The sequence below is a fragment of the Musa acuminata genome, chromosome BXJ2-11 (assembly GCF_036884655.1).
Source record: "Musa acuminata AAA Group cultivar baxijiao chromosome BXJ2-11, Cavendish_Baxijiao_AAA, whole genome shotgun sequence".
Classification (NCBI taxonomy): domain Eukaryota; kingdom Viridiplantae; phylum Streptophyta; class Magnoliopsida; order Zingiberales; family Musaceae; genus Musa; species Musa acuminata.
Window position 1 is genome coordinate 2,956,311 of NC_088348.1, and position 24,139 is coordinate 2,980,449.

General features: G+C 40.2%; 4 protein-coding genes across 21 annotated transcripts in view; 3 read left to right on the plus strand and 1 right to left on the minus strand.

Moving 5' to 3' along the window:
* The first annotated feature begins 452 nt into the window (after window positions 1-452).
* LOC103970343 (uncharacterized) lies at window positions 453-9,325 on the plus strand. Of its 2 annotated transcripts, XR_010492694.1 has the most exons (8): window positions 453-731; window positions 1,233-1,299; window positions 3,904-3,952; window positions 6,249-6,293; window positions 7,430-7,536; window positions 7,715-7,788; window positions 7,879-7,927; window positions 8,092-9,325. XR_010492694.1 is itself a non-coding variant. In XM_009384081.3 (6 exons), the coding sequence occupies exons 1-5, from the start codon at window positions 480-482 to the stop codon at window positions 7,494-7,496; spliced, it is 480 nt and encodes a 159-aa protein (XP_009382356.2). In that variant the 5' UTR covers window positions 453-479; the 3' UTR covers window positions 7,497-7,536; window positions 7,715-7,877. The 2 variants fall into 2 exon arrangements, 1 of the variants encoding a protein (XP_009382356.2); XM_009384081.3 differs by lacking the exons at window positions 7,879-7,927; window positions 8,092-9,325 and having other exon boundaries at window positions 7,715-7,877.
* A 1,361-nt stretch (window positions 9,326-10,686) lies between these two features.
* On the plus strand, window positions 10,687-15,031 carry LOC103970344 (transcription factor EGL1). Of its 4 annotated transcripts, none has more exons than XM_065134016.1 (9): window positions 10,687-10,934; window positions 11,653-12,321; window positions 12,452-12,706; window positions 12,855-12,951; window positions 13,088-13,102; window positions 13,192-13,248; window positions 13,337-14,221; window positions 14,266-14,715; window positions 14,803-15,031. In XM_065134016.1, the coding sequence occupies exons 2-9, from the start codon at window positions 12,185-12,187 to the stop codon at window positions 14,875-14,877; spliced, it is 1,971 nt and encodes a 656-aa protein (XP_064990088.1). In that variant the 5' UTR covers window positions 10,687-10,934; window positions 11,653-12,184; the 3' UTR covers window positions 14,878-15,031. The 4 variants fall into 4 exon arrangements, with proteins under 4 accessions (XP_064990088.1, XP_064990089.1, XP_064990087.1 ...); XM_065134017.1 differs by lacking the exon at window positions 10,687-10,934 and having other exon boundaries at window positions 11,446-11,950; window positions 12,061-12,321; XM_065134015.1 differs by lacking the exon at window positions 10,687-10,934 and having other exon boundaries at window positions 11,446-12,321.
* A 2,072-nt stretch (window positions 15,032-17,103) lies between these two features.
* On the plus strand, window positions 17,104-21,323 carry LOC135581637 (pectin acetylesterase 9-like). 13 transcript variants are annotated; one of them, XM_065133116.1, is made up of 13 exons: window positions 17,105-17,557; window positions 17,719-17,801; window positions 18,203-18,332; window positions 18,448-18,527; window positions 18,639-18,725; window positions 18,912-19,036; window positions 19,118-19,178; window positions 19,248-19,307; window positions 19,412-19,474; window positions 19,583-19,688; window positions 19,824-20,002; window positions 20,117-20,227; window positions 20,844-21,323. In XM_065133116.1, the coding sequence occupies exons 1-13, from the start codon at window positions 17,416-17,418 to the stop codon at window positions 20,937-20,939; spliced, it is 1,323 nt and encodes a 440-aa protein (XP_064989188.1). In that variant the 5' UTR covers window positions 17,105-17,415; the 3' UTR covers window positions 20,940-21,323. The 13 variants fall into 13 exon arrangements, with proteins under 13 accessions (XP_064989193.1, XP_064989194.1, XP_064989188.1 ...); XM_065133118.1 differs by having other exon boundaries at window positions 17,106-17,557; window positions 18,912-18,976; window positions 19,397-19,474; XM_065133115.1 differs by having other exon boundaries at window positions 17,108-17,557; window positions 19,397-19,474.
* Window positions 21,324-21,807: 484 nt separating this feature from the next.
* Window positions 21,808-24,139, minus strand: part of LOC135627764 (tripeptidyl-peptidase 2-like) — a 51,191-nt gene continuing 48,859 nt past the window's right edge. For both annotated transcript variants that reach the window (XM_065134011.1, XM_065134010.1), the window contains one exon: window positions 21,808-22,197. In XM_065134011.1, coding sequence (XP_064990083.1) covers window positions 22,039-22,197 — 159 coding nt within the window. In that variant the 3' untranslated portion in view covers window positions 21,808-22,038. The remainder of the gene's footprint in view (window positions 22,198-24,139) is intronic.

Below are 24,139 nucleotides of genomic sequence, written 5' to 3' on the forward strand. Positions count from 1 at the left end.
ATACAATTTTATAGAATTCAGTATCTCCAAAGTTAGATGAGTGCATCGTCAATATAATGTTATAATTTTAATTTTAAAAATATTAGTCTATTAGTTTATTTAATCCGATTAATCAAATTGACGCTCAATTTAATGTTACAATTTCATAAATAACATGAACCTAATTTTATAAATCTTATCGTGTTGGATCAAGATTTAAATTTAATTTAATTAAACTAAATGAACTAAATAAGTTTTTTTTTAAAATTTAATTTATATTTTTTAAATTGTTTAAAATTATAAATTAATCGATTTTGAATTGATTTTGTTAGATAGATCTGAAATGATTCTGATTTAGACTCTTAATGATTAATATATTATAACGGCATGTTAAACAGTAATATTTGACTTCGTTATCGTTATTGTAACAGTCATTTAAAACGTTGCTTTTCTCCTGTATATATGTACGTCTCTCCCCTACCTTACCAGACTCCGTTGCGATGGAAGGAGATGGAGCAGCGGCAGAAAAAGCACCGGCGGCAGACGCCGTCGCCACGAGCCAAGAGGAACCAACTCCGTCCTCCTCTTCCTCCACCAAGAGCCCTTTCGACCCCTGCATCTCGGCAGCGGCGGCGGCGGCGACGTCACCCGGCGAGATCCTCCGAGCGCTGCAAGTGGTGGAGAGGGATTCCGTCGCCATCGCCGAGAGCTACGCCTCCCTCTTCTCCTCCCTCCGCATCGCTCTCTCCGAGGTCTCGCAACCCTCGTTCGCTTCCTCTTTCGATCAATCAGCCTTTTCATGGATTGAGTACCCTCCGTGATCAAGAATATCGTGTCTTGCTGTTTGCTGTTAGCTTCACGTTTTGGGTCTTTCATGTCGAGTGAGCTCTATTCTGTTCCATGTTAATATTTCCCTTCTCATCGGGCTTCCATGTAATTCGCGTGGTTGATTCACCTTACCTGCTACAAGTTGTGAATAATTTCTAATAGTTAGGGCACAGCGATTCACATATGCTTATCTGAGCATTTCCTTTTAGGTCGGTCGGCATTTGTGCACCTGAAATTGTAGCATAGGAGTTCTATTTATCTAATCTGTCATCCAATTTCCCATTACACTTGTATAGAAATTAATAGGATAAACGATTATGGTGTTCCATAAGTTTTGATTATTTTGTTGTTTCCTAATCAACCTACTAGACTTGTTGGTTCACTCAGTGGTAGTTTTTCTCCCTAACAGCATGTGCCATCTGCAGGTCACTAGTACTTCACTTGAAAACATGCAATGCTTCAATGATGTCGTTGGCCGCCTACAAGAATCTGGTAATCCTAGTATGCAAATCAGTTCATTCTAAATTTTGTTAAGTATTTAGTCCTTTAACCAGCTTATTATAAGAATCTTTTGGATGATTACTTCATAAATGTGCCTAGTTTGAGCTGGTATCATCAGCTTCTTGTTCATTTTATGTAATGATCTGATTAGGTAACGAAAAAGGGTATCTTCCTATGGCAATTGCCTTGTGCTGGTGCAATTATATTAGTTTGTATTGGTCAATATGGATATCTAGCAGACTGGAGAGGACGGGAAAACATAAATATTTTTCTCCATAGATGATTTTGAGTATGTTTGTATGCACTTATGAGATATTGAAATTCAAATTGTCACTTTAAAATATTTGGTTCTTGATTGCAACTTTCTCACATGGCCAAAGTATTGTAACTTCACCTCATGGTCAATTTCAATGGATGCCAATAATTGAGTTGTCAGTTTTAAGGCTTTGTTCTGAGTCACTTCTTACTCTTAGTGATAGGTTTGGGTATATTATGAATCTTATAAGGCTTTGTTATTCATCTAAATAATGAAGAATGATGCACTCATGAGCCAAAAGGCTTTGTTAGTATAACATTGCCAGCTCTCGATATTAGTTATCCTGGGAAATTTCTGGATGACATCATCACATTAGTGGAGTGCAAGTTCTCTACAGAATGTACCCTTCAGTTTCCACGAACCTCTATAGAATGTTGTTTTCAGTTAACCCGAGAGGGAAATATATGAGCTGATTATCTATCTGGTTGGATGATGTTTGCATTTTGCACTAGGTGAACTTTGGCATGCCATTTTCGTCTTCTACAACTAGATATTATATTTGTTAAGAGCGAGTGTTTTTCTTCAATTTAGGGTGTCAAATTATCCCTTCAGCAGAGTTCATTCATGTAACTTGGTTGCCCTTCTCTCCTAACACTGGCATGGAATTTGCAGAAGTTTTACCATCTTATGCCTATGAACCAGTGAGACAGCAGCCAAACTTGCGGCTGTCTTGCCCTTGGAATCCCTGGGACACAGTAGTTGAAATTTCTGGATCCCAAGATATTTTCCTGACATAAAATGAAGCCAGTATGTCAGTCTTTGACTTTAGATGCTCCAGGCTAGAGTCATTTTCAACCTTCTGATTCAGCTGAAACAAGTGTTATGTCATTGTGACGAAGAGATGGTGTTTGTTTCCCAGCCTGGTAGATCGAGGCTTATGAATGAGATGAGATCCTTTTCAAACCATTGGCCGGTCCACTCAGGATGTTTAGAGTGTGGACAATCTGGTAGTCTGAGGAATCTAACTGTATAGTTATTGAAGATTTTGATATTTTATTTTGAAGGTAAAGGTCATGTTTGCTTTCTGGTCAAGTTATCGAGCACCATGACAAACTTGGTATGTGCACTGTCTCCACTTTGTGAACATGATGGAGAGGTTACATAATTGGTGATCTTTGTTACAGGGTTTGGCTCGTTGACATGGTGGACTGGTTACTCTTGTTTTGGCTGTTTGAATAAATATATCTGCCTTTCTGGCTTGCAAAATTATTCCACACATATTCTATGATAGCTTCCAGATCAGTCAATTAAGTCAGACCTGCTTAAAGATGAGTTGTTAGTATACACTACACAGAAAAACAATGATAATGTTGAAAAGAGCTTGGAGGATTGTCATTTGCAGAACTCATTCCGTTTTCCTAGTATAGGCAAAAACAATCCACATACCAAACCTTTAATTTCAGGGAAGATTCCCAATGCCTTGACTTGATATGATAAAGGAGAAGGTAACTGTTCGGGGACATGTGATTTAATGAAATTCTTTTAGTACTACTTGCTCGATATCTGAATAAAAAAAAATTCCCTATAATGCAATGTACCTCTGGTGCCAAGAAACAACTGACATTTGACCAGAAAATGATTTAAGAATGCCTTGAAATGTATAGGCTGAGTCAAGTAGCAAGACGGATAGGTCTGCAGATTATTTTCAGTATCATGTCTAAAAAAGATGATAGCCTGTTGCACAGGGCTCCAACCAATCTCAGAGCTAGGGAGGGTCACCATTCCTAACCCCATCTATATGCATTAAGACTATCCTGACTTTGAACCCTCAACATGAAGGTCACAATGGAGCAAACTGTGCTACCAAGGCCTGTTGTAGCAGTATTATATCTGTGTTTATGTGTACCGGATAGGAAGAGTGTGGTCACTAGCCAGACTCATATACCCCTTTGGTCAGTTTGACTTCATTTTTACCATAGCGCTGAATCTTGTACTTACTTTCTCTTGCAAATTTTTTTGAGTTATTGTTAGTTGTAACAAAATGTTCTATTTCTGATATACACATATAATATCTTTCAAGGTATTGTAGTTGGAACATCCTTTAGTCTCTTTTCTAGGATGCGCTAGACTCATTGGTCAAGTTCACAATTGCTCAAAAGCTGAATTGTGAATAATTTTAAGATTAACATTCGTGTTAGGAAAGAAACTTGTGGAAATACTAGTAATGCCAGATATAAGTAACTATTTTGTCTTACAGATTATACCAAGAACCATTATATAATTCTTCCATGAATAAGAACTTGGCCAAGGATTTCTTACTCTTGCTGATTCTTTTGCAGCTCTTGATGCCGCAACAAAGGGAAATCGGTACATAAATTCCTGCCTGAGGTGCTGTCTTGTTAGTGACTTGACCTGTTCTTTTTTGTTGATTAAACTTTTGAGACCTTTGATCAACTCGGTCTATTTTCCTTTTTTTAATCCCATAGTTTCCATAAATAACTCTGTTCTGTTTGTGTATTGCGTTGGATATTGATATCTCTAACAATGCATGTTTTGTCTTTCTGTCAATATACTTGTATCAGTTGTGCAATTGTTATTTAATGATATGCTTTATTTTCAGGTGATTAAATTTCTTCCGTAATTTTGACAACAAGAGTTTCTCTTTGGGGTGTTGATTTTCCATTATTATTATTTGGGTTGTTAGTGTGTTCTGGTAGGAGTTCTCATGTTACATGTAGTTACATATATCACTGCATTTAAGAATGTCATTTGATAATCTGCTTCTTTGATGCAGGACGAGAAGAGGAAAGGATTTTTTAAGGGATTTAGGCTTCTATAAATATGGGAGTAAACAAAGGATCTACTGGATATTTCAATTTAAATTATGAATTTGTAAGGAAAGTGGGTATAAACAGGACTAATGTTTTGGAAAATTGATAATTCAGCAATAATAACTATAGGGAAATGTAAAGGAGAACAAATAGGTGGATTATAAGAGAGAAGAAGATACCTAGAGTCTCATGGGTGTTGAGAGTCACACCAAGTGGTTTTAGTTGCATCACAAGTTCACAACACCACCTCACAAATCATACATGAGAAAAAAATTGTAAGTCTAGTAGTTTTAGAAAACTTCAAACTACACCATCAATCTTAGCTTTTGATAGGTAATGGTCGGATGTTGACCATTACTAACCGTTTCAAACCCTGTATCGCCCAATACAGGATCATGTAACATGTACCATATCTGGTACACTGTGGTACGGTGAACCCTGCTACTATATCATATGACCACAATGATTGTCCAATAGATAGTCATGATAAATTCTCTGGTCTGCAGCCATAGGCTGTCATCAATTGCATCTGACTGATGTTTCCTTTTTCCTGTAATCCTGCACAATTGATCAGTAGTCCAGATCTATCGAAAGCATTGTCCCTCTTTTTTCTGATATATCTAAAACTCCTTTTTTTAATTTGATCGCTAAAGTTTGTAGTTATTTTTATTATTCCTTTCACATAAGGTTGCAGCTAATTGATTCTCTTAGAATCCTGATTGAACAGGGTTTGTGTGTGACGAATGTCTTTGCTTTTAGGCCATCCACTCAAAGTATATGCTCTCAGTCAGACTTTTCTTCCCATATCAGTTCAGTGTCTAAATTTACCAGAATTTAAGTCTTCTTAAAAGGAAAAAAATATTGGATTCTATGATATTTTATAGCTTCAGTAACATGCTATGACTATTGTTAAATTACATTTGCAACATCTCCGTGGCTACACTTCTTAATGATGCTCCACCACTGCTCTATCATTGTGAATTATGGTTGACAAAGACCTTTCCTTTATTTTCCCTGATACTAAGATTATATGATGCATAGAGGAGTTTGTCATAACATTGTTACTTTATTTTTCCTTGAATAAGTACTTCACAACATTAAGCTTGCTAATTGTGGTTGGTTAAGATCCCCCATACTATGCCACCCCCACAACCCCACCTCCTCTAGCATCAGCATTGATAAGAGTGGTGGGAATCAAATAACTACGGTCTCCTCTTCTTCTTTATCCACTTCTTTTGGTTTTTCTTGTTTATCTTTAAAAGAAAGGGTACAACATTCTTTGTATTCCCTGAACGATGTTGGATTGGTCAGAAATGGGCAGACTTGGTTGAATCTGGATGATCACAATCCAGATAGGATTTCATTGGGCCATCCAGCGACCTGTGTGTATATATACCATATATATATATGTAGATGCATGTATGCACTATGCAATACAGCCATAATGTTCGATACTTAATTTGTGGTTGCAAGAGTGTCTTCCTAGGTAATGCTTGATTGACTGACTAGATTAGGATGCTTTAATAATATGATTTGAGATTTTTCTGCTAAGATTCTAGTTTTTGCGTGTTCAGCAGACAATCTGCACTTTTCTTGAACTTGAGCTCTGTCAATTTTAACTATGTGCTTTATTTTTTTGTTTTCTTTTATTTGGGCTCTTTTGTTCCAAAATACGTTCTAGACATATTTTCTCCTCAAAAGTTAAGGAGATAAAACATTTTTCTGGTTCTACCAGTGTATCTTCTGTCCAACAACATGGGTTTCAATCCAATAAGAGGAAACTTCCTTTCAATTACTTGGCCTTTTTAACTATGTCAAAATTGCTTGGTAAGGTGCTGTGTTGATTTCTGCAGATTGAATGAGGAAATGAAAAGCTTGGAAAGTCTGGCTCTGCAGTTGTATCCTTTGAGTTTTCTTCTCTGTTTATATTCCAGAAAACAATCTTTTAATCAAATTCTGACATTGTAGAAAGCTGATGTTTTCATTTTCTATTAGTAAAGTTGAGTTATAAGGTGCTGGGTTTATGTTTGTTGAAGCATTATGGTATGTGCCTTCTGACTTACTATGTGGTCATTCATTTCTCTTCTGTCTTACCGAAAACAGGATATGGATATGAGATCAGAAAATGGATTCCCAACTATTTATATTAGTTACAGTAATCATTGCTTTAGAATTACTGTTGAAAATTATTTATCAAGAAGTCAAGTTATATTTATGTTATTGAAAATGATCAGTATGATAAAAGACTGATGCTTTAAGTTGCCACTGGAATGACTAAATATTTAGATGATTGTTGTATTGCAGTAGAATCTATTTGACTTGTAATCAGACCATCAGTGGTCAGTAAATATCATTTCAAGATGTTTGGATCCTTATTTTACTTGTGAAATATAATTATATAGAGCTGCTTGTACATATAAATGCCAGAATCTGATCAAATGTTTTGAAATCTTGCAAATAAACTGTGCAGCCATAAAGATGTAGATTCAAGCGACTCCAGATTGACTCACAGCTAAACTTCAAATAGCCTGTAAGGTTGCTTGATGATTTAGAAAGAAATAATGAACAACCCCATTGTCTTCTTACTTTCTAGGATTTTAATCCTTGAATTCTTGACTCCTTGATAACAATCTGATTCATGTTACTTGCTAAATAAGAGGCTCAGCATGTCAAAATGATGAGCCTTATGGTCACAGGTTCCAAGTTTTTGTTTCACCAAAAGCAAAGTTTTTTTACTTATCATGGTTTCAGAAACAACTCAAATGTTCCCTGGAAAATTAAACAAATGATATGTATATATTTCATGCCATGTATTTTTTTGAGTGTGTAATTTAAAGGCTCGCGTATACTTAGGTTCACTTGAAATACTTCTCATACACCAGGGGAGAATCTCTGACATGCAGGTGGTTGAATAAGTTAACCAATCCAAAATAAATGGGAATAAATAATTGAGAATGAAGCCTTTTTCTGGTATATGTATGTGCTTTTGTATATCTGTTCATATCTTTAATTGGTTTCTTAATACATGTGGAAGAAAGATATTAAGGAAGAACGTGGACAATCTGGATGTGGCTGTAAACCGAGTACTCCGACTTCCCTGAGTCGGCACCATCTGCGAGCATTTGAAGATGAGTTTTATAGGTAAGCTAATATTCTTATACGAGAAGAACTGAGATGTCTTTGATCTGGAAAAATAATATTCATGATTTCATCAGACATGCTTTATTATTATTATTATTGTTGTTGTTTTCATTGAAGTGGTGTTTTCAATACTTTGCTCAACATAGTCTCATGATTTCCCATGTTGCATTTGATGCAGAAGCCTGAAAGATGCTGTGATGGAAGTACATAAGAAGGATATAATGAATTGCGGCTCCTGAAACCAAACGAGTGGTTGTATTATCTATACATTCTGAAGCTTCGGATCAGTCTGTTGTTACTGTATTTATCACCTAATGATTGATTTCCCATTTATTTTGATAGCACCTGGCGCTTCCTCGGCTAAGATCGTTGTTCAAGTACATCGACTTAGGTCAGAGACATCTAGCTCTTTTATTCCCGCATTGATAGTGCAATAACGTTCATAACATGCTTAGCAACCAAAATTTAACATAAAAGAGAAAAATTTTCAATCAAGTGTTTGAATAAAAATGAAAATAATACGGGATCCATTTATGATCGTGGTACCACTTGTAGGCTTGGACAAAGCTCCACTCGACCACCAATAGTGAGTAACATCAGTGCCAGCCTGAGCCAGAGAGGACACTGCAGCGAGATCTCCTCTGGCGATACAGCTACTTGAATGGTTTCACCGATTCACTACATCTCATAAGTTGACGACGTTTCATCTCAGTCAGTGCATGCACTTCATCGTCCCGGCTGTGCATCAGGGTCGTGTATTGACCGGTAGGTAGATAGATAGCAGCCTGCTTGTGAGGTGTAGGATCCAAGAAAACAAACAAAGCAATACAAGTTGCAAAAGTCCAAAAAAAAAAAGACAAGAGGCAGCACTAAATTATATATCACCTACTGATAAGACACCCATTACAAGGACATCTAAAGATCACCATCATTGATATTGCTACAAAGGAACAATAGGTCATCACCCACCACTTTGAAACGACCAACCATTCTCATGGGATCCCAAGAACCACTTTTCTGCTATACCATTCCCTTTCTACACCACTGCTACTTTATCCATCACATGGCAGAACACTTGGAATGACATTTTCAATATGACATGGCCACGTGAAGGGGGCATGGATTATAGGCATTGCTGGCAACTTAATTCTCAGGAATCTTAACCTACAAATTGTGGTCCCTCGTAAGCTAATTATGCATACTACGTGGAGTCATTACCTCTCTCCGTGTTCTTCGGACATTTGTCTCTCTGTGATTGGCTTTTCGAACCTAGTTTACTTGGATTGGCGTGACAATAATGCTGCAGCGTAATGGAAGCTAAAGGCCCCTTCAATGATCTGACGTGGATATGGACCATACGGCAATAATGCTGCTCCCTGTTGTGGGGCTACTATACAAAGGACTGTGAGTACGTTCACCAGTGACAGTGCACTGCCATTCTCCTGTCTCAGTAAAATTGTTGCACACAGGTAGAATGTAACCCGGCTTTAGCTCGTCTTGTTTTCTGATACAAGATTCTCTAGGGGATTGTCTGCATGTAGCAGCTCCATCGTTACAGTTGTTGCAGGTTCAAACACAACGTAGTTTTCTTGATGTCTGCAAGTGAAAGTGACATGGTAGCTTTGACCACTGGACCGCTTCATTGAACTTTCATATTGGAGGAGATACAAGTGTCGTTTAAGAGGGTTTAGGAATGGAGTCCATAGTGCAAGTTGAAGTTCCGTACTGGTAGAACTGGACCGCCAATACATGTGAAGAACTGCTTCATTAAAGGACTGCTGAGGGAAGATAAAAGAGACGTACAAGTGACTACGTTACGACTCCATCGCATGTGATTGATTTGAGTCAGTGGTCCTTCTGCGGTACCATTGTACGTACTGATCATTTGTTGTTTGACATGCTTTGCAAACATTTTTGATTTATGTACTGCAACTTAATGGTCTTACAAAAAAATAGCTGCATTGATCAAAATAATATTTTTTTGTTCAAGAGGAAAGATAAGTGTTTGGGAGGAATATGAAGGTAATGTTGAGATAGATGGCTTTATTTTTAGCCATGATCTTTGGGATTGAGCTTACTCCTCTCTCTAGTCAACAGAAAGAACAGTCAAACACTATAAGTAGTTGCTAGTTTGGATCATTAATTTCATAGAAGAATAAGAAACCTAGGATTATAACATCTGAATGTCCCATTTCATCTCGATTATCTACTCGACATGACCACAGAGTCCCTGACATGTGATGTGATCGATGGTGCAGCTTGATGCCAAATGAGTGAGAAAGATGCGTCGCTCCTCCGATTCCAACACTCGGTGCGAATCCCAAAGATTCTTTACCTTACCCAGCAGTAAGAAAGTAAATCCACAGGACATGCAAGTTGGACATGCAGTGTAGATTTGTCTCCGCATGAAGACGCAAGTAAGTCGTCGCCATCTTCTTCTCACGGAGAGGCAACCGTTGGACTGGTATGATCCGATCGTTCCTCCACGAAGACGATGGCGTGGAAGATCTGAGGACAGGAGATGGTCCATGTGAGGGAGCTCAGTGCCGCATGCTGGTCACATCCACATCAACTCAGTTCTCTCTCGGTGGAGGCCCCTCCTCGTCTTCCTCCTCAAGGAGTTGTCACTGTTGCTACTGCTGCTGCTCCACTGTTTGGCGTTGGGAACCCAAAGCCAAGCTTTACCACCACTGTGAAGTGTCGGATTAGGATGATGACGTTCTCACGGGGATCGTGGGATCACTATTTCTAATGGTTTATCAACCTAAAAGCTTCTGAAACCGCTACCAGATAGCTCTTTCTGCTTGCAAGAAAGAATACCCTGTATTGACCCTTCGCATACACACATTGATGCATACCTTATGCACTCTTAGATATGACTTTGCAAAGGTAAATTTATGGGTTTTATGGAATCTTGCTATGAAGAAATCAAGTTCGACTATATCATTCTGCAAGTTTGTGTTCCAGCATTAAATACTAGAGGTAAAGTATTTTTTAGGTTAGCATATCTTGTAGCCACACTCCTGGTTTATTGAGACCCAAAAAGGAATGCTTAGTGAGCTTCTTACTTGATGACATAATCCTAGTGATGAGGGAACAAGTATCAGCTAACCTGTGTGCCACCATTTGCAAAAGGATAAGAGCATGAAAGCATGACTGTAACCTGCAATGATCAAAGGGTGCAGTGTCTCACAATGATTAAAGGTAAAAAGAAGTCCATGTGCAACATTTAGAAATTCTCTTGGAATCCTCAATATCCAACCCTGAGGAGGAGCAGCAGACTGACAAGAATATATTCTTGCAGGAAGGGGCCTGCTGCATGCTGATGCACGCAGTTCCTGTGGTGAATGGATGAAGGTGCACACTCCGATAGTTCCAGCTCACATTGTTTCCAGCAGGTCAGCTCCACACTCCTTTCTTCCTCGGTAGAGAGAGAGAGAGAGAGAGAGGAGAAGGTCATTTGAAATGCTAATAATCTTTTCGAGTCTATTAACAACATTCTTATAGTGAGCTCATAAACTGTATGTAAGCCAAATGTCACGAGTGTACCATCCTAATCAATTCTAGCATAATCGTGCACCTCTCCTCCTACAACTTGTTCTGCTACAAAAGTAATAGAAAATTTAGGAATGGCTGTTCCATTTGTTGCATCTGTTGTATTTTTGATAGATGTTGTTGCATCTGTCGGCTGTGCAGTGTTCTCTACAGGAATTTTTGCTGCAAGTTGTGATCCAATTCGTAAAAGTACCTCAATCATGCCCTCTCTCTCTCTTATACACACATAGAGAGGGGTTTGTTTTATTTGTTGTGCTCTCCCGTGTCCTCTGTCCGATCTGCTTGCCCTTCAATGCTAAAAGGTGAGAGGAATCCTCAGAACGAAAGGTAAAGAGCCACTAAGAGAAGCTTTTACGTTAGGTTGGTCCTTGTGGCTTTTGCTTGGCTTGCAAACCCATTAATGATGTACTGGTGTGCTTGTCCGAGCTGCTTATGGTTAGTAAGAGGATTCACAGCAAAGCCAATGTCTCAGAGAGAGCTAGAGAAGATATCAAACACTGTGTCTATCAGAATCTTCTTTGGACATTCTGACATTTTAGTCTCTTCTCATACCTGATACAGATTTACCTTCCCCTCCTCCGGAGCCTCCCGCTGCTTGCACGAGGCCATGAGATAAAACGTGACCTCTCCTTGGCTCCTTTCAAACGTCCTGCCGTCTACTCCCCGCAGAATCTGCTTGTTTGTCTTCCGTCAATTTTGTTTGGGACGCATGAGAGACTGTTGGGTGGACTCTAGTGTTTAGCTCAACCAAGATGACAGTGGTTTCTTGTCTTCCCTGGATGACGATAGCAGCCAATTTCTTCTCCTTTTGAGAGCGACGAGCCTCAGTCGTGCCAGAGAAAGAAGACAACTATACGATGTATGATTTCTCTTTCAGATTAAGCTCCACAAACCTGCTTGTTAAGCTCAGAGCCCCTCGGCTTCCGTCATTGTCACTGACCTGACCAGTGAAGGTTTCTCGATTTCTAGCTCCATGATAGAAGGAGATCCTCCCTCTCACTGGGCTCGAAAACATGGCGTGGAGAAAGCAGCGCTTGCTCTGAGGTGATAGTACTCGGTGGCCTTTGTTGGTGTGCTAGACGGAGATCAGGTGATGTGTAGAGCAATGGACGTAGGTACCATCCATGAAGCGTTGTCGCCGAAGCACCTCAGGAAGCAGCTCGCTGCCACAGTTAGGGAGATCCAGTGGAGCTATGCAATCTTTTGGTCTCCCTCCACGGGTCAACCAGGGTAAGGAAACTGCTCCAACTCGCTGGTGACACGCTCGAACAATTCTACTGTCTTTGTTCGATGACTGCCTTTTGGTTCCGACTGTGTTCTTCGAGGATAATACTCCAAATCTCTCTGCATCTTCTCTCAGTGTCTTGGCGTGGTCCGACGGGTACTACAATGGTGATATAAAGACGAGGAAGATGACTCAGCCAATGGAACTTAAAGCCGATCAAATGGGCCTTCAGAGGAGTAAGCAACTGAGAGAATTGTATGGATCGCTTTCTGCGGGAGATAACAATCAGCAGACCAGAAGGCCTTCTGCTGCACTGTCTCCTGAAGATTTAACTGATGCAGAGTGGTATTACTTGGTTTGCATGACCTTCACATTCACTCCGGGACAAGGGTACAGTCTCTTTATCTCTGCCATTAGTTCTTTGAGCTCATGTCCGACCGAACAGAGTTCATAGCATAAGAAGGTGTAAAAGTGAGCAGAAGCATTCTTATCTGCTATGTTAGATGTTGATGTCAATATCATTCTGCTGCTTTTTCAGATTGCCCGGTAAAGCCTTCGCGACCAATCAGCACATCTGGTTGAACAACGCTCAATTCGCGGATAGCAAGATCTTTTCGCGCTCTCTTCTAGCAAAGGTAGATTACATAGACCATATTTAGGCTCTCCGAAGTCGTAGTTAGGTCAACTCTGTGATTATATTAGTCCCAACAGAAGCTAATGTTCGTCTACTTTTCATTTCTGATATGTCGGCCTCCGGCATGGATCATTCAGAGTGCATCTATTCAGGTAGGATCGTGGTCTTGGTTTCCAGTTGATCTCTATGTATCTGTGTCGATTTCACATTCGCATCCGCTCCCTTTTCGCTCCTTCTGCAGACTCTGGTTTGCATCCCCTTCGCCGGCGGCGTATTGGAGCTCGGAACAACCGAAAAGGTGAGTTCAATCGATCGGTTGTTCCTCTCTTCGAGCTAGACTTCTCGTACAGCTACGTCTCAATTAATTTGATGTCGCTTATTCCAAGGTTTTGGAGGATCCTGCTCTCATCAAGCAAATCTCAAGTTTCTTCCGGGAGATGCCGAATCCGGTTGGCTCCGAGAAATCGGCATCCAGTCCGCAAATGACTGAGAACGATGAAGACATCCTGTGCCCCAGTCTCGATAATGATGTGGACAGTTCTATGGCTTTGGAAGAGCACGATCTGATGAGTGGTCGTCAAGCGGCGTCGGAGAACGATCCAACGCATCTTCCGTTTGGTCTTGGTTCATATGCTGCAGCTGCTGAACACGCACAACCGGTCCAAGACAAGGTTGAGGAACCAGAAATAGTTTCTCCTGATGACAGTTCGAATGTGTACTGCCTCAATCAGCCGCGCGAAGATTCATTCGGGACCGATGGATTGACCGGCATATCTCGGACTCAGAATCCATGGCTTGGAGCTTTGAACTCGAATGAGTGCCTCCCGATGCCATGTGTCGGTGCCCAAAGAGTTGTCACTTCCGCGAAGAAGGAAATCGTAAGCAATCAGATGCTTGATTGCATAGAAGAGGGCAACTGCAGCAAGCATAATTCGCTGGAACTCGACGGCGACGGCTCGCGTTATGCCAAGACGGTAGCAGTCATCTTAAGGAACTCGAAGCCAGTTTTGTGCTTCCTGACAATTTCTCGTGAATCCAGTTTTGTTGTCTGGAGAAGAGGTTTGAGCACTCCAAAGCCATTCACTGGCACGCCTCAGACTCTGCTGAAGAAGATTTTGATGGATAGAAGATGGTTGCACGGCGGTCACATGGAGAAAGCTTGGAGACCAGAAGGAGAGTCTGGTGGAAGCTATTTATTGTCCGAGATGAGAAGGGAGAAGCTGAACGAGAAGTTTGTGGTTCTGAGATCATTGATTCCTTCTATCAGCAAGGTAATCGGACCTGTTTCTTCTGGCTTATCTGCGTTCTCTCATAGTGCTGTTTCTTCCTTCATCAGGTCGACAAGGCATCCATCCTCGACGACACCACACGGTATCTGAAGCAGCTGGAGAGACGAGTGCAGGAGCTCGAATCCTGCCGGGAGACAGCAGAGCTCAGCGGCAGAGACAGAAGGAAGCAGCATCCTGACGTATCAGAGAGAACATCAGACAACTACATCCACAGGGAGATCACTGACGGCAGGAAGGCGTCGGCCAACAAGAGGAAAGCACGCGACATGGACGAAGCAGAGGCCGAGCACGAGCACCACTGCGTCGAAGTCAGTGTGACGATGAAGGAGAAGGAGGTGGTGGTGAAGATGCACTGCCCATGGCGGGAGTACCTGCTGCCGGAGATCGTGGAGTCCATGAGCAACCTCCATCTGGATCCTCTGTCGGTGCAGTCGTCCACCGTCGACGGCATGCTTGCGATGACGGTGAAATCCAAGGTTTGGATCCACCCAAATCCCACACAACATAACCGCATTCCCTGGTGTCCTCTTGGGTTGCTGACATTCTTCTGGTCTTCGCTGCAGCTCCGAAGCACCACCGTGGCATCTCCGGTGATGATTAAGCGATCGCTTCAAAGAGTGATCGGCAAATGCCTGTGATGCTTTCGGTTGGTTGGTGACGACTCTCCATTGGCGGCTACCGTACGATGCGGACTTCAGGTGCCCGCTTTGAGCAATGGCAACATTAGCATGGGAACTGAAACCTGTAGTTTGAGTAAAAGCATTAATCGATGTGCCTTTTGTAGAAGACCAATTAAGATTTCAGAACTAACAATTAGCTCTGCATATATTCTATTGGGCTTTTACGTATAAACTGACATAAATCTTCCCACCGCCTCCCCTCTCTCATCAGTAAAGGAGAGGCTGCGTGGGAGCGCCAGGGACAGAAGGAAAGAGGAAAAGAGGAGAGAAAGAAAAGAAGTGCGAGAGCAGAAAGAGGAAGAAGAAACAGAGAGAGAAGAAGAAGAAGAAGAAGAAGAAGAACGAAGAAAACTGCAATAATACTATTACTATTATTATTATTTTGATATACGCACTATAACTATACTTACACTTATAAATCATTAGCTATATTTATGTTTAAATTATGAAAAGTAATAGTAGTCTTTACACTATAATATTTAAGGTTTGATATGTAACATTAACTATACCTATGATTTTATGATGAAAATATATGTAAATACATCTTGGTTTGAAAAGTATTATTAAGAAGTCATGGGAAGATATTTAAATATTTTATATTAAGAAGGTATGATTTTGAAGTGCATGCGACGTTTAAATTTTTATAGATTGTATGAGCATTAAAAAAGTATTTGATATTCATGCATATTTCGAAAGTATATATTAAATACATAAAAAAAGTATATATATTTTTAATATTTATTTATGATAAATTTTAACTAACATATTATTCAAGATGCTTATTGAGCTATGTTTTACTCATATAATTATCCTTCAATATTTTAAAGTTGCTCGAACAAATATGAATTAATTACTCATTGAATATTATGAAATTTTAAGAAATTATTGAATCAATTGTATGAGTGGATTGGTTGTAGATTGAGATATGTTATTAATGTCATATCTATTGATTAATTATGAACTAAATTATATAATAAATATTATATGATAAGTAAAAACATATGAAGCTCGAAGGCATGGCACAACTAAATCATATTATATTATATTATATGAACTAAATTATATTATATTATATGAACTAAATCATTGAAGCTCCGAGGCATGGCACAACTTTCCAAATCCTATCTTCCAAATGAACAACATATGAAGCTATCCCCTACTTATCCTGGATAAACCAAAAATCCCGACAAAATGTATCATCATAGGTGTTCTACCATGACGTTGTCCTTCAAAAGAACATAATCAGCAGCTATCACTATCACTGATCCCCTAGTAAAGTAAGGGACACCCTAACTCATCGCTAGCTTCATGCCACCGATCGCTCAGGTATAAAATCCAAGCCCTCAAGTTAAATGAGAGCAAGCAAACTCTATCTCAACACTCTTGAGCCTTACTGAACCCCCTCCACTTTATTGACTTGAGCATCAATAGATCGAATCAAGACATTCCCCTATATCGATCGCTTGTGTAGGATCCAAGTGCGTCTAAGGAACACCTTAGAGTAACGCTAAGTATTTTTGGAAGGTCAAACCACATCTTGGGATGTTCTTGAACTTCCTCTAGCATACAAGTTGTACCTCGGGAGTCAACCATTAGGAGCCTCCAAATATCTCAGGAGTCCACCTACCTCCTTGGTTGTACGCTCGAGTCATCTCGTTCGCTTCGACGTGGGCTCTTAGAATGAATTTTTATGTTTTCGATATTGAATCGGATCGTGTTAACGGTTAACGACACCAAGATAATAATATTATGTAAAAATAATTTAAATTATATTTTTATAAAAGAAATTATAGGATTACGATATTACCATCCCGACTTTCCATCGCAGTAGGAGCGTTCAATCTCATGTACCGACGGCCATCGAATAACTTTTGTCTCCTTGAAGCCGCCCCGTGGCAGAAAGGTCCATAAAAGGACAAGAAATGGACGGTTCTGATGGCGAAATGGCCGTCGGGCCCACTTCACGTCACCCATCCACCTGCCAGTCCGTAGCTGCGTCTGCCACGTTCTTTTATTCCGCGAAGGGTCCCAGTAACGGATCCGGGTTCTTGTCCCGCTCCACGCATCCTCAACCCGCTTACTGAACCATCCCTTCTCACCCTTAACGACGGCTTACAATATTGGAAATCCGAATCCGAAATCTCAATCCGCATCAGGAAACCTGTGGCTGGTGGATTCCGCGGTCACATAGACCGGCCAGTTCTTCTATCCATCTTCTTCTTCTTCTTCTTCTTCTCTCTCGCCGGGGTCCCCAAAAAGGTAGTCAAGTTCAACTTTTTCTCCTTTTTCTCCCTTTGCTGGATTCGATTTCAATTCTTTGGGAAACGTTTCCGTCTCTCTCTATCTCTCCTCTAAGTGAGTAAGCAACTTGTGGAATTCGATCGGCGAGGAGGATGCACACCTCCGAGCTTCTCCGCTTCTCTTCTCTATGTGCCGCCATCTGCTTTGGCTTCCTCCTTGTCCTCGATTGACCCTTCTTTTTTCCCTCGAGCGTACATGATGATGAGTGCACTCTGGGTGGTGGTGATGTTGCTGGGAGTTACTCCATGGAGGAGCATCCACTGCCTCGATGTGAAGCAGGAGAAGAGGCTGCTAGTAGCCATGACTCTTGTCCCCCACGCAGGTTCCACCGGAGCAGGCCAGTCTCCTTTCTCTCTCTCTCTCTCTCTCCCCGCTGCACTTCAATTATTTGATTGCCGACGGTGGTCCTTTGAACGAGAAAGAGATCCAACACTGGCCCAGCACAAAACGTTTGACAGCACACCGGCATTGAATGAGACTGTCGATTGATTGATGCAGTGTGCCTGGACGGGAGCCCACCGGCTTACCACCTCCACGGAGGGCTCGGCAGCGGCGCTCGCAACTGGCTGCTGCAGTTCGAGGTAAGGTCAACTCCTGGTCAACCAGCCATGTTTTCTTTGCATCGTGCATTTGACTTAATTGTCAACTTAATCGGTCAATCCTCTCTTCAAACACACTGATAGATACACTTTGAGCAGTCCGCAATACTTCCTCGTCTTTCTGATGATTAAAATGTAATTATAATCCTCAGAAACCCACGGAAAATACCATTCATTTGATTTTTATCAAAAAAATAATATGCAAACCACCCAAATATTATTATTATTATTATTATAGTTGAAATTTCTAAAACCATTAATGCAAAAATAAAGTTTCGATCTTTGTTATCGATAGTCAAAGTTTTCATCACATAAGCCCGTTGACATACTTTTGGTACAAATAGGAAGATGATTGACTTTGTAATGTTCATTTGAATTTGGAGGGAGGAGGGTGGTGCAATGACGTGGAGTCGTGTGCGGCGCGGTCAAAGACGCGACGGGGGTCAACCCGGTACATGAACAAGCTGGAGGTGTTCTCCGGGATCCTAAGCAACGACTCCACCGCCAACCCCGGTCTTCAGCCCTTCCCCTCTTCCCTTCCATCGTCGAAACACGCAGCTGCTGTTGTTTCCGACATTACCTTTGGATCGAGTGACCGAAACCTCTTCTTCTTCTCTTCCTTTGGTAGACTTCTACGACTGGAACCGAGTGAAGCTTCGCTACTGCGATGGCGCCTCCTTTGGTGGCGACTCGGAGTTCCTCAACAGCGTAAGCCATCTCGACTCGGCTCCTTTTATCTCATGCTAAGCTTGCTTTGTCCTTGTGTGATCGTGTTGGGAGATCCTCTTGAGTGCACAACGATGATTCATGTGCTTGCAGACGACTACTCTTTACTTCAGAGGGCAAAGGATATGGAAAGCTATTGTTCTTGATCTTCTCCCGAAAGGCTTAATCCAGGCAGACAAGGTAAGATCCAGTCACTAACTTTTGCCTTGAGAAAGCAAATTCCATGTTCCGATTCTGTAACTCTTCATGTCTGTGCAAGAAATCGATGTCTTTGTAGTTCAGTTCAAATCAAGAACAACAATCCATGTGACTCTGCGCCTACAATTCATGCTTTTGTTCATGTTGTCTATTGATTCCAATCCGTAGGTATTGCTTTCAGGCTGTTCTGCCGGGGGTTTAGCTTCATTTCTTCACTGCGATGATCTCACCAGGTTCGTACCAGAGACGGCCACCGTCAAATGCATAAGCGACGCCGGGTTCTTCCTCGATGTGTAATGCTACCATTTGTACCTCGATTCATGTGTGATTTGGATGATGCTCTTCACTAATGTTTCTAGTTCTTGGATTGGCAGGAGAGATGTCTCAGGACAGTCCACCATAAGATCCTTCTTCAGTAGCCTTGTCAGTCTGCAGGTCAGATTTCTGCTGCTGTTTGTTCTTTCTTTGACATTTAGGTTTGCAAAACTGGATGTTGTGCCGCAGGGAGTGCAGAAGAATTTGAATCCAAATTGCACATCTTCTTATGGCCTTTTTGCCTATCAGGTCCCCAAAATTCTCTCGACTCCCCGAGTGTTGATAGTATGAATGAAGTGCAGAAAGTTGTGATACTGATGATGACACTAATTGTGCAGTGCTTCTTTCCACAGCATGCATTGAGCTACATCAGAACACCATACTTCATCTTGAACTCAGCTTACGATGTATACCAGGTAAGTCTGCATCCTCCGCTTCTTCTACATCTCATGCATCCTCCGACATGATGTTGTCACTCGGAGGCTTCGATTTCGATCACTCATCCGAGACTCTACGCCAAGCAGTTCCATCATATATTTGTGCCACCATCTGCTGATCCGCGAGGACGCTGGTACCGCTGCAAGCTAAATCCAATGGCGTGCAGCCCAATCCAAATAGCTATTCTGCAAGGTGAACACTGCCTTCTTTCTTTTCGGATATAGAATTCTGTACGTGACAATTTGCATCATTGCTTTTGAACTTTGTATTGTTCTACGCATGAAAGTTTGATTACCGAAATAAAATTTCATCGATGAATTTATGCAGTAACGCACCAATACTGCAACCGCTTGGTTTCAGGTTTCAGGAATGAGATGCTCAAAGCTCTCGAATCATTTGAAGGATCACAAAATGGTGGGATGTTCATAAACTCCTGCTTTACGCATTGCCAGAGTGAACTGCAAGAAGCATGGTTTGGCCCCAATTCTCCAAGACTGCACAACAAGGTATTTGCTTCCGTCCTAAAATATATTGATGGCCTTCACTGCAACTAAATAGATGCAGCTATCTTAGAGATGCCTCGAGTGTGGTCGAGTATAACCTGTGCTCTTCTTCCTCAGACTATTGCAGAGGTTGTTGGTGATTGGTACTTTGGCAGAGGGATGGCCAAGGAAGTTGATTGTCCATATCCTTGTGATTCCACATGTGACGACTTGATACCATCGAATCAGGTAAAGAAACTTTTGTTCTTAAAACTCAAACAGACGTTGTGGCAGATGCAAACTATGTCTTGATGATAGGAAGACATCTCAGACTTGCTATCGAATTTAATTTTCCAGATAGGATTCCTTTACTGACAATGTATGCTTTAGGCCGCAGAGAAAATTTCAACACAATCTAACACATTAATGTCATCTATTTTAGGTCTTGGAGGGGTCACAAGAATCCATGCCAAAAATAAATTGGTAGAAGGGAGCTTCTTTGGAATCGAGTATAGAGAACACCCACCCATAAACAATCAAATCCACAAAGTAGTTGGTCAAGTCAATCCTACACTGCACTGCTTCCTTATTGTCAGGACATCGAAAAGTCTGATTTGGGTTGCAACATACATCAAGTGTAAAGACATGGTTTATTTTGTTTTCTCGGATACAAAAGCTGATCTTAACAAAAGAAATTATCATCAACATTTAATTGCTTTCACATATTTATTATCTTAGTCTCATCGATATTCTTTAATCGATCTCACAACAAAAAGACAACAAAAGATTCATGCAACCCATAGCCGATTCTAGATAGTTAAAACTTTTAATTTTTGTTATTGTATATTTACTGTCTCGACTGCAGGGAAGGGAGGTGCCTTCGACAACCCCCCTTCGTACATGCACCATTGGATGCCCGCTGTTTGTGATATGTCTCCTGTTGCCGCTCATGATAATTTGAAGGATATGGTCTTTGTATTTGATTCCTCTCAACTTATGATACACATTATCTGAGTAAAGACAGATGAGTGATTTATAGGTGCAATCATTATGATACTATTAGTGTAAATAACCTTAAGTCGTTGCGCCGACGTGATTTGGTTTGGGTCTGGATGACGGAGATCTTTACGAAATGACCTTCGAGCCCACCGAGGCGATCGTGTGCTGTGGCATAGACAGTGTCGTTGTCTCCTCCGAGCAGGAACTCCTCACCTTCGCGTCTCCCAAGGACCTTCGGCCTCGCCCCTACACAAAGGTCGGATCGGGATGCTCGGCCCGACCCCTCCAACGATCAAGTTAGCTGATGTCAAAGAAAATTCAAATAAAGAAGTCTTTTTTTTCTGCCCCCCCCCCTTCCCTCCCATTCAAAATGCAAAGGTATTTATAAAAAAGCTTACTGTTTCATGATGTGCCCGCTTGCAGGAGACAGACTGATAGCGTTTGACATTGGTGTTAACATGACATGAAGAACCGAGTCTGAACAGACGTTAATACACCTCGACCAACGTTCTGATCCATTTAACCATATACTTTCACGTCGATCGAAACATGAGACGTCATCTGACGTCAACCGAATCTTATCATTATTACTATCCTATACTAATTGCTTTTGGTACGGTAGATAATCTATATTAATTAATCAATTAAGGTCATTGCTCTGAATAATAAATTATTTATATCACTTGATGATGTAAACTAAGTATCTTCTGGATATGAACTCCACACATCATTTCCATACCTATGTTAAGACATAAGAGGTTAATATGTGCAATCATTACGGTAGCTTTTCAAAGGTAATACATATCACTTAGCCAATGAAGGACACTGCCTGGCAGCGATTCACAAGTATACATTGCATAAGAAGAAATTGTTACGTCAACATGCCTGATATATGAGGCATGTTACGTCAACATTTCAACATGATACAAAAATAGAATCTACTCTGCTGTGTCAGTCACTCTCGGTGGATATTGCAAAGCTGATATATGAGGCAAGGGAATAAATGCAAAGACAAATACTTATTAAGACAACAATCAATCAATATGAAATCGATATCAGAATCAGAAAAGAGGGAAACTCGTAGGAAAACGGACGTGCATCCATTGCCTCTCATAAACAACCACATGTGTCCATCCAATCTGATCAAGTAATTGAATCTTCAGATCATAAAGCTTTTTCTTTGGTGGTTCTGCCTCGCCGTCGATCATATTAGTTAGAACCTGAAAAGCTCCACATAATCATCATGTTAATCTAGCTCATCTGTAAATCTGTAAACTAAATATTATTTGATTCACAAGAATAATTATGAGCTAATTCTGATCTACAGTTTCTCTATGCAACTCATTAACTTTTATCTTACGAAAGTGAAACAATCAATTTGAAAATTAAATGCTTGTTGAAAAGTTCAGTAAACATGATCTGCAGCAAACATTATAAATGATTACACCTCCTGATAAACTTTTCATGCATCATCCTAAACTACATATAAAAATTAGTGGCCAATTGTGGTCGAATCATTAGAAATCACTTAAATATAATATACCATACTTTTGCCAATAGCAGCACAGTTGGGATAAAAACTTGAGAAAAGAGAACTAAAACTTTCCACTAGTTCCATCACCAGTTTATAGTTCGCACAGTGTTTGTCCACAAATCCTTTCTATTTAAGGTGACTTAAAAATTGAGTTACAATTTCTATTTAATGCAACTTACGAATTGAGTTACAAGGAGCTATCACATGACATCACATTCAAGAATCCAACCATATCAAGAATTAATCAACAAGCAGTCAACTGGCACAAACTTGACTAACATAGCGTTTTGGGAGCATGATCAGAATTTTCTGTATACAAGTGGACCAGAAAACAAAACTGTATTATCATTTCATATTACTCTTAAAGCAATTTATCATAGAATTCCAATCCTATATGAACCAATTTAAAGCAATAAGTGTGAAAAAAGAACTAGATAAAACAAACACAGTTCTGTGATCATATTAAGCAAACAAAACAACCATATATGACCTACACTTGCTTCATCAATCTGTGGTCAAGAATGCTTCATCAATCTGTTTCTATTTGCTTAAAGAAACTCCCAGTCTGCGGGGCAATTCAAGTAGACATCCTCAAAGCAAGGATCTAAATGCTGGCAGGCATATTACATGCTGCCAGCAAAGAAAGGCATCTTAAGAAAAAGAAATTATATATGTTATGTAGAGCATAAACCTTCTTGTACCTAGCGATTATTCTTCCCTATTAGATGTCCAACAGTAACTACTATACAGGAGTTCCATGCTTAACCACTTTGATACCAATCATAATGAATACCTAAACACCAATTATGTGTCGCATTTGTTTCATCTCAAATACCAAATTTCAAATTGGCCTTTTTATCTAAATGATAATGCAGATCCACAAGCCTTATTGTTATTCCCAATTTGTTGCTGACAATATCATAATATTAAAAGACTGACGACATACCATGCTTCCCTCAATACCCATTGATGTAAACTAACTGCAATAATATATTGAATCAGAGTACAGTTTGAGCTTTTCTACTGAGACAAATTGAAGTCCAGGGGCCAAATAAAACTCATCATTTAGCTATATATTTATTTCAACTAGTGCCTTGTCTAGGAACATAGGGGGTATTAATTGACATAATGCGAGCTATGGGACAAAAGTTCTTATATCATCCTTGTGAAGCTGGACAATGTCTCATAGGTTAATTGTTGACCAGAATGATTGTTATTCTGATAAACACACTGGAGAGCTATAAAAAAAATGTGTTTGTAACAAATTTGTAGAGCTAAAAAATGTTTCATAAGGCTAATAATCAGTCAACTATCATCCTGAAGAAACGTTAGTGTACTGACTCAAAAATCTGAAAACAAGAAATACAGTTTTGAGTTTGGATAGGAAGAGCAAAACTCAAAGCGCCCAAAGATCTACTGAAGTTCCATAAACAAATTATGACAGGCTGTCAATCTGACACAAATCCTCTCCAGTTGGAGATAAATTAATAACCAATGCAAATTAGATCTATTGAAGTTCCAAAAGCAAATTATGTCGGGGTGCAAATAACTCTAAAACAACTACCTTATTGTTGCAATGTTAGTCTATGAACTTGAGGAAAAACGAGAAAGTTCAAATGGACATGAGA

Coding starts and splice junctions, on each gene's coding strand:
- LOC103970343 (XM_009384081.3), top strand. CDS start 480: ATGGAAGGAGATGGAGCAGCGGCAGAAAAAGCACCGGCGGCAGACGCC. Junction 732..1,232: donor TCCGCATCGCTCTCTCCGAG/GTCTCGCAACCC, acceptor TGCCATCTGCAG/GTCACTAGTACTTCACTTGA. Junction 6,294..7,429: donor GAAAGTCTGGCTCTGCAGTT/GTATCCTTTGAG, acceptor TACATGTGGAAG/AAAGATATTAAGGAAGAACG.
- LOC103970344 (XM_065134016.1), top strand. CDS start 12,185: ATGTGTAGAGCAATGGACGTAGGTACCATCCATGAAGCGTTGTCGCCG. Junction 14,222..14,265: donor TGATTCCTTCTATCAGCAAG/GTAATCGGACCT, acceptor GTTCTCTCATAG/TGCTGTTTCTTCCTTCATCA. Junction 14,716..14,802: donor CGATGACGGTGAAATCCAAG/GTTTGGATCCAC, acceptor TCTTCGCTGCAG/CTCCGAAGCACCACCGTGGC.
- LOC135581637 (XM_065133110.1), top strand. CDS start 17,416: ATGATGATGAGTGCACTCTGGGTGGTGGTGATGTTGCTGGGAGTTACT. Junction 18,528..18,638: donor ACTCGGAGTTCCTCAACAGC/GTAAGCCATCTC, acceptor ATGTGCTTGCAG/ACGACTACTCTTTACTTCAG. Junction 19,308..19,396: donor ATGGCCTTTTTGCCTATCAG/GTCCCCAAAATT, acceptor CTAATTGTGCAG/TGCTTCTTTCCACAGCATGC.